We start from the raw sequence: 14,238 nt of genomic DNA on the forward strand, positions 1-14,238 counted from the left end.
GGCAACGGCATCGGCTATGAACGTTCTTCGGTCGGTCAAGAATCGGGTTGACGCCTCGCGTGGATGCAGGTGTCCCCGAGGAAGCTCTCCAACATACCCTTGTCCTGGAGGACGTTGCTTCCAGGAGCTTCGGATTCGTCGCCGATTAAAGCCCATGGTTGATCGTCTAGCAAGGGAAACCAGGTGTGCATATCTTGCGCCCCCAAAGGCAAAGGTGTCTGACTCTCCTTCGAAACAAGTGCCCGACTGATCTTTGCCATGTTAGGATAGGTAGTTAAGTCCGATATCCGTGTTTGCATTTGTATCCGCAAAGTCGTGTTCAGTTGCGTAAAATGCCTTGAATTTCCTAGATTGCTCCCTCAGAGCCTCGCCAGCTAGGCATTGTTCGGGCAAATCCTATGCAGGCTCGCGTCATGACATGAAGTTCAATGTAGCTCGCCTGGCCCTATGCAGGGTAGCTCCTCGTTCGGCCAGGACGGCTTGATATGGAGATTTGCTACCGCTTGTGCGTGGAGAGGGAGAAAGCTTGCAATCTGTGGAATTCGAGATGGCCAAGGAAACCGTGTCTGCCCATATCTGTACTTTGTATCCGCACTCCGTAGTTCGTATATAATCACGAATTGTAGGTTGCAAGGGCGACTGGACCGGTCATCCATCGCCGATGGCATGTCACTGGGGCTGGAATGACCAGTGATACGCGAGATAATCTGTACTAGCCCATTCAAAAGTTTCTTTGGTGAAGTCCAAGCGCACTGTCTAGCCACTGATTCGAGGCATTCTTCAGAGACTCGACAGGGTTCGTTCGTAGTCACGATCTGGACGCCCAGCGATGGCTCCTAAGTTGGGATATGTGTGCACGAAGCAGAAGTGATGATCAAGACGAAAAAGTCACGCGAGATAACTGCGAGATCTTTCTAATCATATTCGCCCAAAGTCAATTAGAAGATGACGAACACTGGAGAGACCCGGCATTTCGGATAGCTCGCAATTCGCTGATGCTTACGATTTTGGTCAAAGCTCCTGGCTCCCTGCCATGGAGACAAGTCATGTTGAATTCCCAGATTGGTTGTTTTGGTGCCGAGCTCAAGGGAGGGTTCCGCATGTGATATGGATCGTTGATGAGCGAACTGGTGCAACGATGAAGGCTGGCCAGTGGTTTTGAGGAATCCGAAATGGTGAGGTGATGCAACTCTACTTTGTGAATGGTCGTTTTGGAAAGTCCATCAGACTTGAAACGCCATCAGAGTCGTGATTATGATTATAACAAAGTGTTGCAGCGGTAAATACGACCAAGGCACTTGGACGACGATGGCAGTGGATTGAGTATGCACGGCTCCCCTCACAAGCTCGCATGGGCGACCAGTAATGGTGGTTGCAGAGAGGATGTGGTGGAAGCTTCGAGCGTTTCCTCTTCCTGTTTCTGTTCCTGGCCATGATGCACACGCCGCTTGCTCCAAATGGGTGGCGTGCAATGTGACGGTGCCTACGTTGGGTTGACAACTTGACATTGGGTTCGAGTGGATGGGATGGCAGGTGGTCAAAGTGCAGCTATTTCGTTGAACCCATTCCTGGTGGTAGCGTGTGACGCTTTGATTGTCGAAAGTCTTCTGACGGCATCCACGATGAGTTCATGGGCCAACCGTCGCTGGCATGGTAGATGCTTGCGAAAAGATTGGGACGAAATCCATCGCGGCGGCCACGGTTACCTGGCATAAATGTTTGCGCAATAGCGTGTATTAGTATCCGTAGAATTCTGATTCTGACAGTCTGACCCTTAAGAGTGCGGGCTTGTACGGCGAGAATTTCATTTGAGTCCATTGATGTCGATTGGTTGCCCAGGCCCAAAGGCCAGCCAAATAAGTCTTCGTGCGGAGGAGAGCGTTGACAGTAATAGCGGTCATCTTAAGGACCCAGGGCCCGAGCTGGAACTTTGCAAGCGTTTCCGCCAATGGTCGTTGCTTTTTCTTCTCTCGTCGAGCCTAGCATGGCCTGGATAGACAAGTCCGGCAGAGACGGGATGTGTGGGATATTGTGAGAGACGGCGCGGCAGCAAGGGGAAGCTCGAAGGGCAAAAATCTCTTCGTGACGGTGCCATCCGATTTGCTCTGACGGGGTCGCGAAGGGTCGAGGGGATTAACGAAATGGAAGCTGTTCTTAGCCTGAGACGCAACTATCAATGTCAGAGCTCCAGCGAGAGGAGGCGCTACCGGGACAGGGTCCGCAGCAGAGCAAAGGGGGAGAGGAGACGTCGGGTGTTCGGTGTTGCGTGTCATGGGATGAACCACAAGCTGTCAGCGACACGGAACTGATCCTGCTCGGAATAGATGTCTGTGGGCAGATAATGGTCAGTTGAGAGCAGTAAAGGGTAGGGAAGTTGCTTGTCCCAATGAGAGTTTCCATAGCAATTGAGAGTCTTGCGTGGTTGGATTGGCGAAAACGGCCTTGACAATTGATTGCAATGGATAGACCGTAAGGTCACTGTGTATTCGTACTTTGTGGAGAGCATTACTGCGTTTGGGTGCAGAGCTGTCTTATTCGCACAAGACACAAGCTCCCAATGCAAAGGATAAGGTTTGCATTACTAAGACACGACATTCAGGGATCGAAGAACACAACGTGCACAAGATCGGGCGCTAGTCCCGGACTGGAGAAGCAGCTCGGCCGATTGGGCGGAACCGGGGACGGGAATCGGAAGTTGCGACTTGCCTTAGTGCGCCTCAGGCCTTCAACGTTCAGCCTCGTGTCTTTTGTGCAGCTGTGGATCTGCACCGGGACACCTCTTCCGCTGCTTACCTAACAGCACCTTGAAGCCTCAAAGTGTGGCTGACGGGATGGTGGAGAAAGAACGACATGCCTTCGTCTCTGTCTGGCAGCTGCATTCACTTGTCAGCCTTGATTCCACGCAACTGCATTCCTATCCATACACAATTCTATTCAATCCTTCCATAAACCTTCTAGACGACTCCACGAGCAATGCAACCCCCTGCATTCAAACCTGTCAATTTCTCTCTTCTCGTCCGCCTCGCCGTATCCGAGACCCATCATCACCGCTCTCGTTTGTGGGCGAAGGGTCGATGCTCCAGACACTATCGAATGCAGCAACCCTGTCAATTCGACGACGCCCTCAAGCCCTGAAGCAAATTCATCAATTTGGTTGTACTACGGATACGCAGCACCTGCCTGCTTACTCCGTACGGAGTAGAGTCCACGGAGTAAGAACTTAGTCAAGACACCGGCTCCATCACGAATAGACCATGTGAGAATTCAATGCCAACCATCCCTTTGCTCCGAGTGCGGATCACCCAGCAAACCGCCTTGACGACCAAAGCTTTCCCCCGAGTAGCCGATGCATGCCCGTGCCCGCCCGACGCCGAGCTGTTGTCAAAAAGAAAACTGCAATTTCGGGTCACGAAGCCGTCCCGCCACACGGCACTGAGCCGGCAAGCCACATTAATGTTGTCTCAGCCCACTTTCGCCGGCAGCTTGAACAAGAATTGTAGCCTGCTGCCAAACCTATCATTTGCGATGTTAGGCGAAATGCCTCGAGGCATCGATACACTTCAAGAAGCTGGTGACGCTTTGAAACCACCGAAAATCCGATGTGTTCTGCGAAACGTGCCACGGTATTGCCATTCAGCCAGCGAGTGGAACTTGACGTGGACGTCTTAACGCGGCATTGGGGAGTACCCTACCTCAATCAGACAATGACATGACGTCTACATACACACACAGTTCTAGGTATTCGCCATTCTCGGCCAGACACAACGGTGTTCGAGGCAACCTCATGCATACCGTTGCAGCAATTATTGGCTTACCAGACCCCATGGACTTACCGCTACGTTCCAGTCTTTCGAGACTTTTGCATTTTCGCTGCCCAAGTGGACAAATTTGCGGCAAAAACAGGGTCTAGGTGGTTGGGGAGGACCACCGAGTTACCGACAAGTCTCGGGCCTCCAAACACTTCCAAGAGTCACAACAGCGGTCAAACCGCCGCATATGCACGAGGCAAAGAAAAATTCATTCCCGACCTCTGCAAGACTGTGCGGAGTGCTTGCATGTCGTTGCTGTCGAGACGGTGGAATGATGGGGTCAACATTGAGGAGAAAATTGCAGAAATTTTCTTCTGATATGGGAACTCGAGTCTACACTTGAGCCGCAGCTGCCGCAGACCGTCAGCCATTGACAAATCACATTGAAGCAGATGGCGAGCAAAGAAGCTAAAAGAGTGTCACGATGCGGGACTCGGTATGCGATCGCGGGGCGGACCAGGGTCGCGACGGCGGCACGGGTTGTCCCCAGTATTTTTTTGGCGTCGTGCAGCAGCGCACCGGTTCCTTTCTGGCACCTCCGAAGCTCTGGGTCGCCATGCGGGTGCGTACTCGCGTGAGATCATTCCACGAGTCATCCCGCTGGCGTTCAACACAGATGACTATTGGTGGCATCCGGGCGTTGCGAGGTTAAGGCTGGGGATTGCCTGTTGGCGTCGAGATCATCGCCGAAGCTTGCGGAAGCACCAAGCAGAGCGAACGGCCCATGAGGGGCTGGAGGGGTGGCTGAAAAAACGGAGTCTCTGAACAGATTCTTTCCATGGTCACCGACGACGTGCAGCCTACGGCAACCAGCGGTGATGAACATTGAAGCCAAAATGGCTTAGGAACTTCTGCACGAAGAAGGATTCAAATGCATTGTTGCCCGAGATTTGAATGGAGTCGCGATGATCGCAGCCTGCAAATCGGGGGAACTGCGCCAAGGAAGGGATGTATGGCTTGTGAGCAACAGCATTCGCTCCCCCGAGTCGTGATGGTTACGATGGACACTTCGCTCAGACTGTCACTTTCTTGACAAGACGGCGCATGCTTCACATTGATGGAGCTCTTTCGACAGAGCCTCAAAGTCAATATCATACTGGAACAGCCCGCAAAAGTAAAATCCAGGGTCCAGGCCTTTCCGACAGGCCCATGGTCCATGGCCCCGGTTTGAGGCTTCAAAAACTTGCAGTTCGTGATGGATACTGGCAGGCCCCACTGCGGGGACGCTTTGTACGCAGTAGAAGAAACGCTCCCGGACAAGCGTTAGCAAACACCTTAGAACCTCGAACTTGATCCACACCTGCATGACCGCGGACGTGGAGTCGGGGAACCTTGGAGACGGGCACACAGGGCGACAAGATTTCGACGCCAGTAATGACGGCGCATGCAACCACTTGTGCATGCGTCAAAAGCTTGCATGCAACGCAAGGAAGAGAGAGGAGAACAGAAAGCAAGAGCTCCATAAACTCGATATGATGACGAGGCGAAGTGAGGGGAACATCGGAGCAAGTTGCGAGATTTCTGCAAGACCAACTGCTGGGGCTGGAAACGCGGCCTATTGCTGCAGTAGCAACGTCGGCGGTTCGAAACTACGTCGGTGCGAGATCACGGAGACCGACACGGATGCGGACACGTTCTGCAAACTGCAGATCAGGGCTTGGATTCACCAACCAGCCCCAATATGACGGTCCTGCTGATCACAAATGACACACTGCTTGATTGCGTGCCTTGGTGACCGATGGGCCAGCGCTCCTCTCAACTCCCTGGCCGAAGACGTGCAGGAGATAGATGCTTGAATTGCTGCCCCTCCAGATTGGTAATGAGCGGCACCGCAGCGTCACCACGTTGAATTGATCGAGGGGAGGGGTCGGGGGGTTCCACGGACCCGGTGCTCCGGCAGCTTGCGAGGTCTCGTCCGAGGATCGCTGTCGCCCATCGCGTAGGGGTGGTTTGAAGGTCGCGTATCGGCGCGTCTGCATCTGAGGACCCATTAACTTCGAACATGCCTTCACTCCGCGTTCGACTGGGCCACACCCCGCGGCGTTTTGCACAGAGTATCTGTAGGGATCAACGAGAGACGGATCCAACATCACGCAACCCACCACATCATCCTGTCTTGCTTTAGCCGCATGCAACAGTCAAATATTCACCAAGTGCCAATAGACCCGGATTGCGAAAAGGCCAGACAAGGAGCTCCCAGGCTCCCGGATGGCGCGAGACGGAGAGCTTGGGGAAGTCGAAGTGGTGGAGTGGGAACGGCAGAGCCAAGCGCATTATCTCTCGACCAACAAGACGCTATATCCCAGAGTTCGCGATTGAAGAGCAGGTGGCATTCTTGCAGATTTCGGTCACGAAAGTTTGATCCAATTGAGGCGTATCGGGCTATCAGTTGGCGGCCATGCCTCGGTGTGCGTGGCACCAGTGCAAGTGGACAAGCTGGCATGTGGTGTGGTGAGCTGGTTCGGGGAAATAATTGCATGTTTTCCTTGATTTGCGGTTTCGACCGGTTTCCTCGAGGTGGTGTACGGAGCTTGATGCTGGTTCGCGACGTTCCTGAGCTGAAGATGCGAAAGTGTGTACGTCTCTTGAACAGGGTTGGGAAGAGGCGCTGCGGGTGAGGGGTAAACGAGGACGAAAGGCACCCTTGTTGGACCAGGGTCCTTGTCGCCATCGCCTCTGGGGATTTGGAGTCTGCGCGCTTCTACTCGTCCAGCCACCCTGCACGAACTGACAAGGCCACTGTTGGGCCTGGCCGAATCGGGGGTCTATTGCAACTTACCTGCAACCGAATAGCTCGCTACTGAATGCCATTGTTGCTGCTGTGTTGGCAGAGGGGCCCGGCCGAGTTGACAGAAGGCAGGTTTCAAGGGTGCAGTGCATGTGACGGCTCCATTGGCAGTTGAGCGATGAGCCTGGAGGCGACACGAACCGTCTTTGGCGGCCATGGAACGGGGCTGCGTTGAAGGGTCAAGAACGGCGGATTCTGGGGAAACCGACTGGATTACGGCCGTGGGATCACTGAGAAACTTGCGATTCTGGCACGGCCTGGGTGCAATTGATTGGACACATGACTCTCCTTCAATACTGAAAATAGGCTGCCAGAGAGATTGGGATCTCAGGGCGCGGATGGTCTCTAAGTCTGGCCAAAGGGGGGAGGTCATTGCCAACGGGACAGGCTGAGTAGCCTACCTAGTGTGAATCTGGGGTTGGCGGATCGCCATCTAGATTTGGTGACAATGGCGAAAGGGAGGGGGTACGCGGGCGACACAAACATCGCGTCGAGGGGCATTTCAAGGGACCGCGTAAAGTGGTCATCCGCTAACCCAGACCAACCGTGAGAAGTCATCGTCAACTTTTGTTGGAGGGGCTAGGCTTAGGTGATTCAGGCCTACCTAGTTTGGGAGGGCGAGGGGCACGGGAGGTGCAAGGGCCTTGCACTGACCTTTGTTCGTCTGATGTTACAGGTGGCTGTTGCTTTTCTTTGACAATTTTGGGGGTTTGGAGGGACAAAGCGGGTGTGAGACCCGTGGGAGAGATGGGGAGAACTGATCTAGAAGGGTTTTTGTATGGGTTGAAGCCATGAAGCCACGTCTTGTCAGGACTTTTTGGTTGATTTCAGCGGCCACTTGCATCATTGACGATCCCTCTCTCTCTCTGGTCATTGGTGAGTACCTAGCCTTTTTCCGTCAGGGAGGTGAAGAAAGGAGCGGGCCCTGAGGCGCGGATGACGCTTGGCGCCTTTTTCTTGCGCTCTCTGTCTTCCAACGGTGCCGGTAGAGCGGAACCGCGGCTCAGGGGGTGGTCAGGGGGGTTTTTGTGGTTGATGTTGGACGACGGTCTGAAAAGGGAGATTTAGGATTTGAGATTCGGAACCTCTGAGATCACGAGACATCGACAAAGGGGGAGACACGATGGGGTCTCGGACTTGAAGTCTTTTTACGGCCACGGCTTTGACGATGCTCATATCGGACGGATGCGAAAGTGGATGTTTTTTTCTTCAGGTGTTGCAACTTGCAAGGCGGGCACGTTCGTCAGCCTACCTGGGGCGGGATGGGTTCTAAATATGTTGGATTGGCGACGTTTGTTCGCCCCCCCCCTATTAGTAGACGCGGGATATAGCCCGGCCCCGGGCAGATTGCTCGATCATCACTCGATTCTTCAACCAGATGAGTAATGGGGTTGACCGTCAACTGAGGCTGGGAGTATCCCCTAGGAACACCATAAGCATGAATGAGAAAGGAATGCGTGTACGGTACCTTTGCCAACCAACACCAACCCAAGCAGTTAATGTAGGGGAAAGGGGGAATAAGTATCATGATTTCCTCCATGTTCTGGAATAGATGGAAATCAATCAGCCTGTGGATTTTGAATGGTTTCCGTAGGCGCGGTGCGGAACTGCCGCTGCACCAACATCTTTAGACGCCGGACACGCTTGGTGCATGAATCGGGGGTGGCCCGGGATGGGGGAGGGGGGAGCGTCTGTTGGCTTCAGGGGAGCCGAGATGAGATGATGGGATACGGTACGCATTGCCCATGGGAATTTGGCTGTGCTGAGTGCTGAGTCAGTGGAGGACGGGTTGGTGATTTGGCGACTGGTTGAATATCGAATCGGTCGATGGGAGAGACGCGGGATGATATTCAGATGACGACGATGGCTCATTTGCTTTTTGCCGGCTGTACGAATAACTCCCCACCTATCTAGAGCAGGGTTATGCGGCATTGGGGTAATGTAAGCTAAGCGCGACAAATGGCTGCTTTTCCCGGCCGCCGGTCTCGAATACCTACATACTGTTTCTGCACGGGGTGAGACATTGGGCAACGAGTGGCAGGGAGACTAAGTGGGCTCCGGGTTTTCTTCTTTTCTTCTTCGTACCATTTGAATCTATCCCACGAGGGGTGGGAATCTGATGTCGATGGAGAAAGTGAGACCTGGAGCGGTGACGATCCCGCGTGGGCGGTAGTTCTGATGGAGTAGTTATTATCAAGGAAAAAAGAGGGAAAAAAAAAGCAAGTCCTCTGTGCTCCGTACGCGTGCTCCACGCTCAATGATGATCCAATGAAGTCGGCGGTAGCGACGGGGAGGTGGCCGCTAGAACGGCTTCTAACCTGCGATACGGCGTACATCGGTTTTGCTGTCGTTTCTTTTCACGAGGACCATTGGTTCGAAGTCTCTCGTTTTTTCAAGTGCGCCTTACCTACTTGAGCTCTCTCGTTTTTGTACTATGAGCCGTGGTGGTTGTCTCGCGCGGCATGCCGGAAGTCCATCGAAAGGACACTGTATTTCATCCTTGATCCGCTGTGTGGCCCCAGCTTATAGTGCATGTTAAGACGGGTCCGCGATTCCAACTGTCCACGGAGAAGGTGAAAGTGAAAGACGAGCTGGTTGAACGCTATCTAGGTACTAAGCTTGTGGGAAGAGGGGGGCACCAAAGAAGCTATGGCTTTTTGGTCTTTTAGTTGACGATCAGGGAACTTTCGTCTACCTAGGCACTCGTCACTGCTCCTGGTGGTCACAGTGCCCGTCCCGCAAGTAAAGCTCCTTAATCAGTTGAAGAGACGTCCGTCTCAGAGAACGACTCGTGCTCAGCGGACGGACGGTAAATGGGTTTAAAGAAAGGATAATGACGATCTCGTGGCTTTCAGGGGAGCGCGCGGGAGGGGGGCAGGTACAGAGGGGCAAGGGATTATCAATGGATGCTCTAAAAGAGGAACAATGACAAAGATTTGGGGCGTATTTTTTCTTGCGATTAAAGGTTTGAAACGGAGACAGTTACTAGGTTGCGCCAAACCCCCAAGGTCGAGGTCGTCGTTTGGCGCTGGACGCTTGTGCGGATCAGGGTTGGGAGGCCTGTTGACGAACAATAATTCGTGACTGCCTTAGCCTCTTTGCTTACGGCTGGCTGGGCTGGCTGGGCTGGCTGGCTTACCCTGTGCTTGAGTGGTGTCCTGTCGTGCCTGTGTGGTTCCTGGAGCATCTACTTACCTAGCTGTCTGTAGGAAGGCTGTTCCTGGCTTCCGAGATGCCACAGTCTTACGAGTTTTAGTTGCAAAACCTGTCGAGACTCTGTGTGAGTGGGAACGTGAAAGCAGGCAACCCGCCGAAACGGGAGAAGCGTTGCCTGTCGGCTGGACCGGGACGGGGTGGTAGGTAGTTAATAAGGGGAACTAAGGCAAGGTCGCGACTACGCCATGCGGCTATGAAGAAGGGGAATAGGTTGAGCCAAGGCTTTTCTTCCGTTTCCTATGATCATGGTGTACGGGTGTCTGTGAGTGATGGGGGGGTGGAACGGGGTGTAAAGAGAGCACGATGGTGACGACCGTGACGTTGAAGCGGATGCATGCAGGCGACTGAGTAAGAGGCTGAGCGGTTTACTTCTGATAACGCGGTTGGTCTGTAACTCTGTGCATGGAATGGAGCCTCACGAAAAAGAGAATCGAGACACCATCGATACACGATCTTGACGCGCGCGGGGAAACCTGGGTTTTTGGTAAAAAAGGAAAATCCTGGAATGCTAAAAACGCGATGCACGAGGGCGGGTTCTTCTACCATCTTTTTCCCCCCTTCTCTTTCATGGCGGGTTGGCCTACCTAGTTTAGGCTCTTTTGAGTTCTGATATGGAACTTGAACTCTAGGCGGCATTCCGATGGTTGACGCGGAGGCTCTTCGTCATTGATTCTGCAGAGCAACCCGGGCATTTTTCGTATACCGAGGAGTTGTTGCGGATACTTTTGTCTTTTTGGGCAATTGTCTGGCCAGATGGGTTTCGACAACGCTGTAGCGGGGACCATTTTGCAAATTGTGACTCTCATGGGAGTTGGAGAATCATTCGCTGCAACAGTGACTTTGAAGATTCCATATTGGCACATTTTTTCCATCTCCATCCGTCAATGAATGTTCCATCTCGCTTGCAATTCGAATAATACATGGCCGGGATCAAATAAGTCTGACCGCCATGGATCGTCAGGTCCCTTTTGGAAATTCCCCTTTTTCTGAGGCGAGATTTGCACCCGCAGAAAACCCAATGAACCGTCAAAAAGAGTGTCAATGCCCACGCGCGTCGTTCCACGTCAGGCTAAAGTAACAGAGGGCAGAAAATAGAAGGCCGTTGACTGGACGGAAACACGAAAGGGACGCAGAACGCATTGATATTTAATAGAAATCTGCCCGTGTCCTTCTTTCCCATCTCTTTTTTTTTTTTTTTTTTTCTTTTTTTTTTTTTTTTGACGTTCGCGTGCTCCCGCGTTTCCGGGTTGTCTGATTGGCCCGTCGCGGTGTGGGGTAAAAGTCTCTTTTGGAGATTTGGATTTAGAGTGGGGGTGCTCGGGGGGGAAGGCACGAGGGAAAGGCGCGCTGTGACTGGCGGGCGGGTGCGAGAGCCACCGAGAGCTCGGGAAGCCCTTTCCCACCCCTGGTTTCCTTGGCTGTGGTGGGGTTTAATTGAAGTGCTATGATTGGATATTTGGTTAGAGACCCCTGCACGTTCAAGGAAAGCGTGTCTTTTTTAGTTTTTGGGGGAAGTACGAAGTACATAGCCGTGCTGGAAGCATGGGGCAGGGGCGTTCTTGACTCCCTGAGGCTTGGAGATTAGTTACAAGTGCAGCATAGTAGACCTCTTCTATTGGGACCTTGGGGGAGAGGGAATTGAGTGCCGCATGGAAACTACCTCACGCTATGGGAACCGATCACGATGGACCATGGTAATGGAAGCGTGGTGCTGAGTGGGTGGAAGGCACTGGCAAGCTTAGAGGATCCTCAGACGTGGAGACTTTTCGATACTTGAGAAGGAAAAAAAGAAACCAAGAGCAGATTAAAAAAAAAAAAGCAAAGCTGGGCGTTTCCTGTCCGTTCCCTCCGCGACGAGTCGTGTCTCTCCCTACGCAAAACCCCCCCCTTTCTGCGGAAAGTGATGCCATTCTGATATGCCTGTGCATAGTCTTCAATGGACTCTCACACTCTCTCTCTCAACTCGGCAGGCATCGAAGCATTGGAAAGCAGCCAATATTTCATTTCGAACTTCTCTTCTTCAACCCGGCAGAAAAGGGACACACATTGAGAGGAGAAGGTACCCGAAAACGTATCTAGCGCCGGTGGGACTTTCACCGGCATAACTGCGCCGTGCTGGAGCAGCTGGAAGACAAGGTCCATTGTAACCGTACTATTCCACTCCGAACGTCAGCGTGCCCAGCCCTAGGATCAGGATTGTGTGGATGTGCAGGTAATGGAACAGGGAATAGCCTCGCCATTGCCAAAGATGGAGGTGATGGACGTACCTAACGGCCGGGAGCTTCCATGTACTTAGCTGGCAAGGAGAGGCGCGTAATAAAGAGCATGGAGTCCCCTATGCACGATGCATCTGGCTCTTGTTTTTTTGCACGGGCAAGCTCGATTGTGCATTCGATTGCAGAGGAAGAGTTGAGTGCTTGACAAGTGTGACAAGTCACAAGAAGCCTCAAGTCATTGTACCTGGATCTGGACCTGCAGAGCCAATCTCAAACGTACAACCAATTGGCAAGCTGAAGGCGGCCAATTGTGTCTCACACCCCTGGTACGCCTTGAGAGTTCCCGTCATTGTGCATGTAACTTGGTAAAGTGGTTGCGCCTCTTGGGGCAACGAAAAACGCCCATTGCATCCGGATAACCCAAAGCATGTACAATCAATGAGGTAAGCTAACGCTTGCTCCACACAACCCTGTGTCGAAAGATGAATCCTCATCAATGGAAAAAAAGATTGAATTGGAGACTCTAGGCGTTTGGTAGGTTTCCAGACGCGCGCTCGGTAAAGGTTGGAGAGGGTGAGAGTGAGATTGAGTTGGCAAGACGCGCTCGCCGAAATGGGACACACCACGACGAGATCAAACCCGTACGATGGATCGATCAAAGGGTTGGATGACACCGTACAAGTCTCCTACTAGTTCCTTTGCAGTTTCCAATTTTTTGACATGAAGCAGGAGAAGCAGGATGGAAGCTTGGGAAAAAAAGGTCCTCTTGCAAAAGTCTCAGCAACCCTTCCCCTTCCCCCCCCCCCCCCTTTAGCGTCCGTTCCTGCAAAGGCCGGAAGTATCAAGTTTCTGGGGGGGGCGTAGTAGGCCGGGCGCACGTGCCGAGAATGGGTAATTGAACTGTGAGAAAGACTTGCTACAGCCTGCAGCACTGGCTTTCCCAGGATTGGGTTGAACCATACTCCGTACACACAGAGCACACACACGCCTGACAAGAATATCCCGTGCATCATTAATCGAACCCCTACTCCATTTACGATGGGCCGTGTTCGATACGTCCGAGTGTCGTGACGGACGTGTGGTTTTCGCGTTTTTGGGGGGTAGGGGGGAAGGAAAAGAACATGCAACTCAATGACTTGTGTGTGTGTGTGTGTGTGTTGGACAGTCGGAGGTTGCAGTAGGTTTTACTTGAAGCTGAAAGGGGGCCAAGGCCCAAAGACCGGGACAGGCAAAGCCGAATTTACACAGTCGTCAGTTACGCAGTGCGAGCCGGTGGGAAACATTCGTCGTACATCGTTCATTCATCAGATTCGGCCGTGTGTGCTAGTGATCGTCTCTTCATCTGCGTTTCTGGTAAGTGATCTGAGGAAAGATGCCAGGTTGAAGTCCGGCCGCGATGGAGACCGGCTTATTGTATCCGTACCTGCCTTCTCGGTGCAATTGTCAGCGTAGGTGTACGGATACCTAGACGTACCTGGTGGATGATTGCACAATCGTTGGTTTGGTTGGCGACGATGTGTTCAATCCATAAATCCCCAAAAAGTGCAACAACCGGAAAAATAAAAAAAAGAATAAAATGAAAAATACATCGTGACATCGTCATCCCTTCTTTCCCAGCCGGCCGCGGCCGCCGTGGCCCGTCCTCGTCCCGAAACCTCCAACCACTGGGAAGGTGCAAAGTGTGGCTGGGGCCTGGGTGTTTCCTTCTAGAAGCTCGACCGCTGAGTGGATGACGGCCGGTGCGGGTGCTGTTGACATTTGACGACAACTGCAGCCTTGATTGGATCTCCGTTCTTCATCTCGCGTTTCTTACGGACCACCAGAGTTTTTCTTAATATGTCTTCAATTCTTCTGCCTCTGATGGAGGCCCGTCCCGACGAAGGCCCGGGCTTGATTTATGCGCAGGGCGCACGACGTATCAAGAGATTGTCGATGTGGACAACAAACATACAAACACCGCCCGTATCTGTGTGGTTTTTCTTGTACCATGCTGTCCGAGAGACGTCTCGATAACAAATGACAAATAAACAATCTCACAGTTCACGAAGTGAAGAGCATGGCCGGCTCGACCACGACCTAGGGCTCGGGAAGGAGGCCACGTTGAAAGGCCATGTGGATTGTGGAATGACGGACATTATATCAATCAGCGTCCTGGGCATCGGATGCAGACAAGTTATCCTCGAAGCTTATGTCACCAATTTCATTACTG

General features: G+C 52.6%; 2 protein-coding genes across 2 annotated transcripts; both read right to left on the reverse strand.

Moving 5' to 3' along the window:
- Nucleotides 1-8,160: 8,160 nt before the first annotated feature.
- On the reverse strand, nt 8,161-8,933 carry BDP55DRAFT_635033 (uncharacterized protein; the record flags this gene model as incomplete). Its single annotated transcript, XM_060572734.1, has 3 exons — nt 8,161-8,590; nt 8,683-8,772; nt 8,839-8,933. 3 exons carry the CDS (start codon nt 8,931-8,933, stop codon nt 8,161-8,163), a joined length of 615 nt encoding a protein of 204 aa, XP_060426291.1.
- Nucleotides 8,934-12,620: 3,687 nt separating this feature from the next.
- On the reverse strand, nt 12,621-13,239 carry BDP55DRAFT_253281 (uncharacterized protein). The gene has a single exon (XM_060566292.1). The coding sequence runs from the start codon at nt 13,040-13,042 to the stop codon at nt 12,719-12,721; it is 324 nt and encodes a 107-aa protein (XP_060426292.1). The 5' UTR covers nt 13,043-13,239; the 3' UTR covers nt 12,621-12,718.
- Between the last annotated feature and the right edge of the window lie 999 nt (nt 13,240-14,238).

This window comes from Colletotrichum godetiae (genome assembly GCF_030913485.1).
Source record: "Colletotrichum godetiae strain CBS 193.32 chromosome Unknown BDP55scaffold_39, whole genome shotgun sequence".
In the NCBI taxonomy this organism is placed as follows: domain Eukaryota; kingdom Fungi; phylum Ascomycota; class Sordariomycetes; order Glomerellales; family Glomerellaceae; genus Colletotrichum; species Colletotrichum godetiae.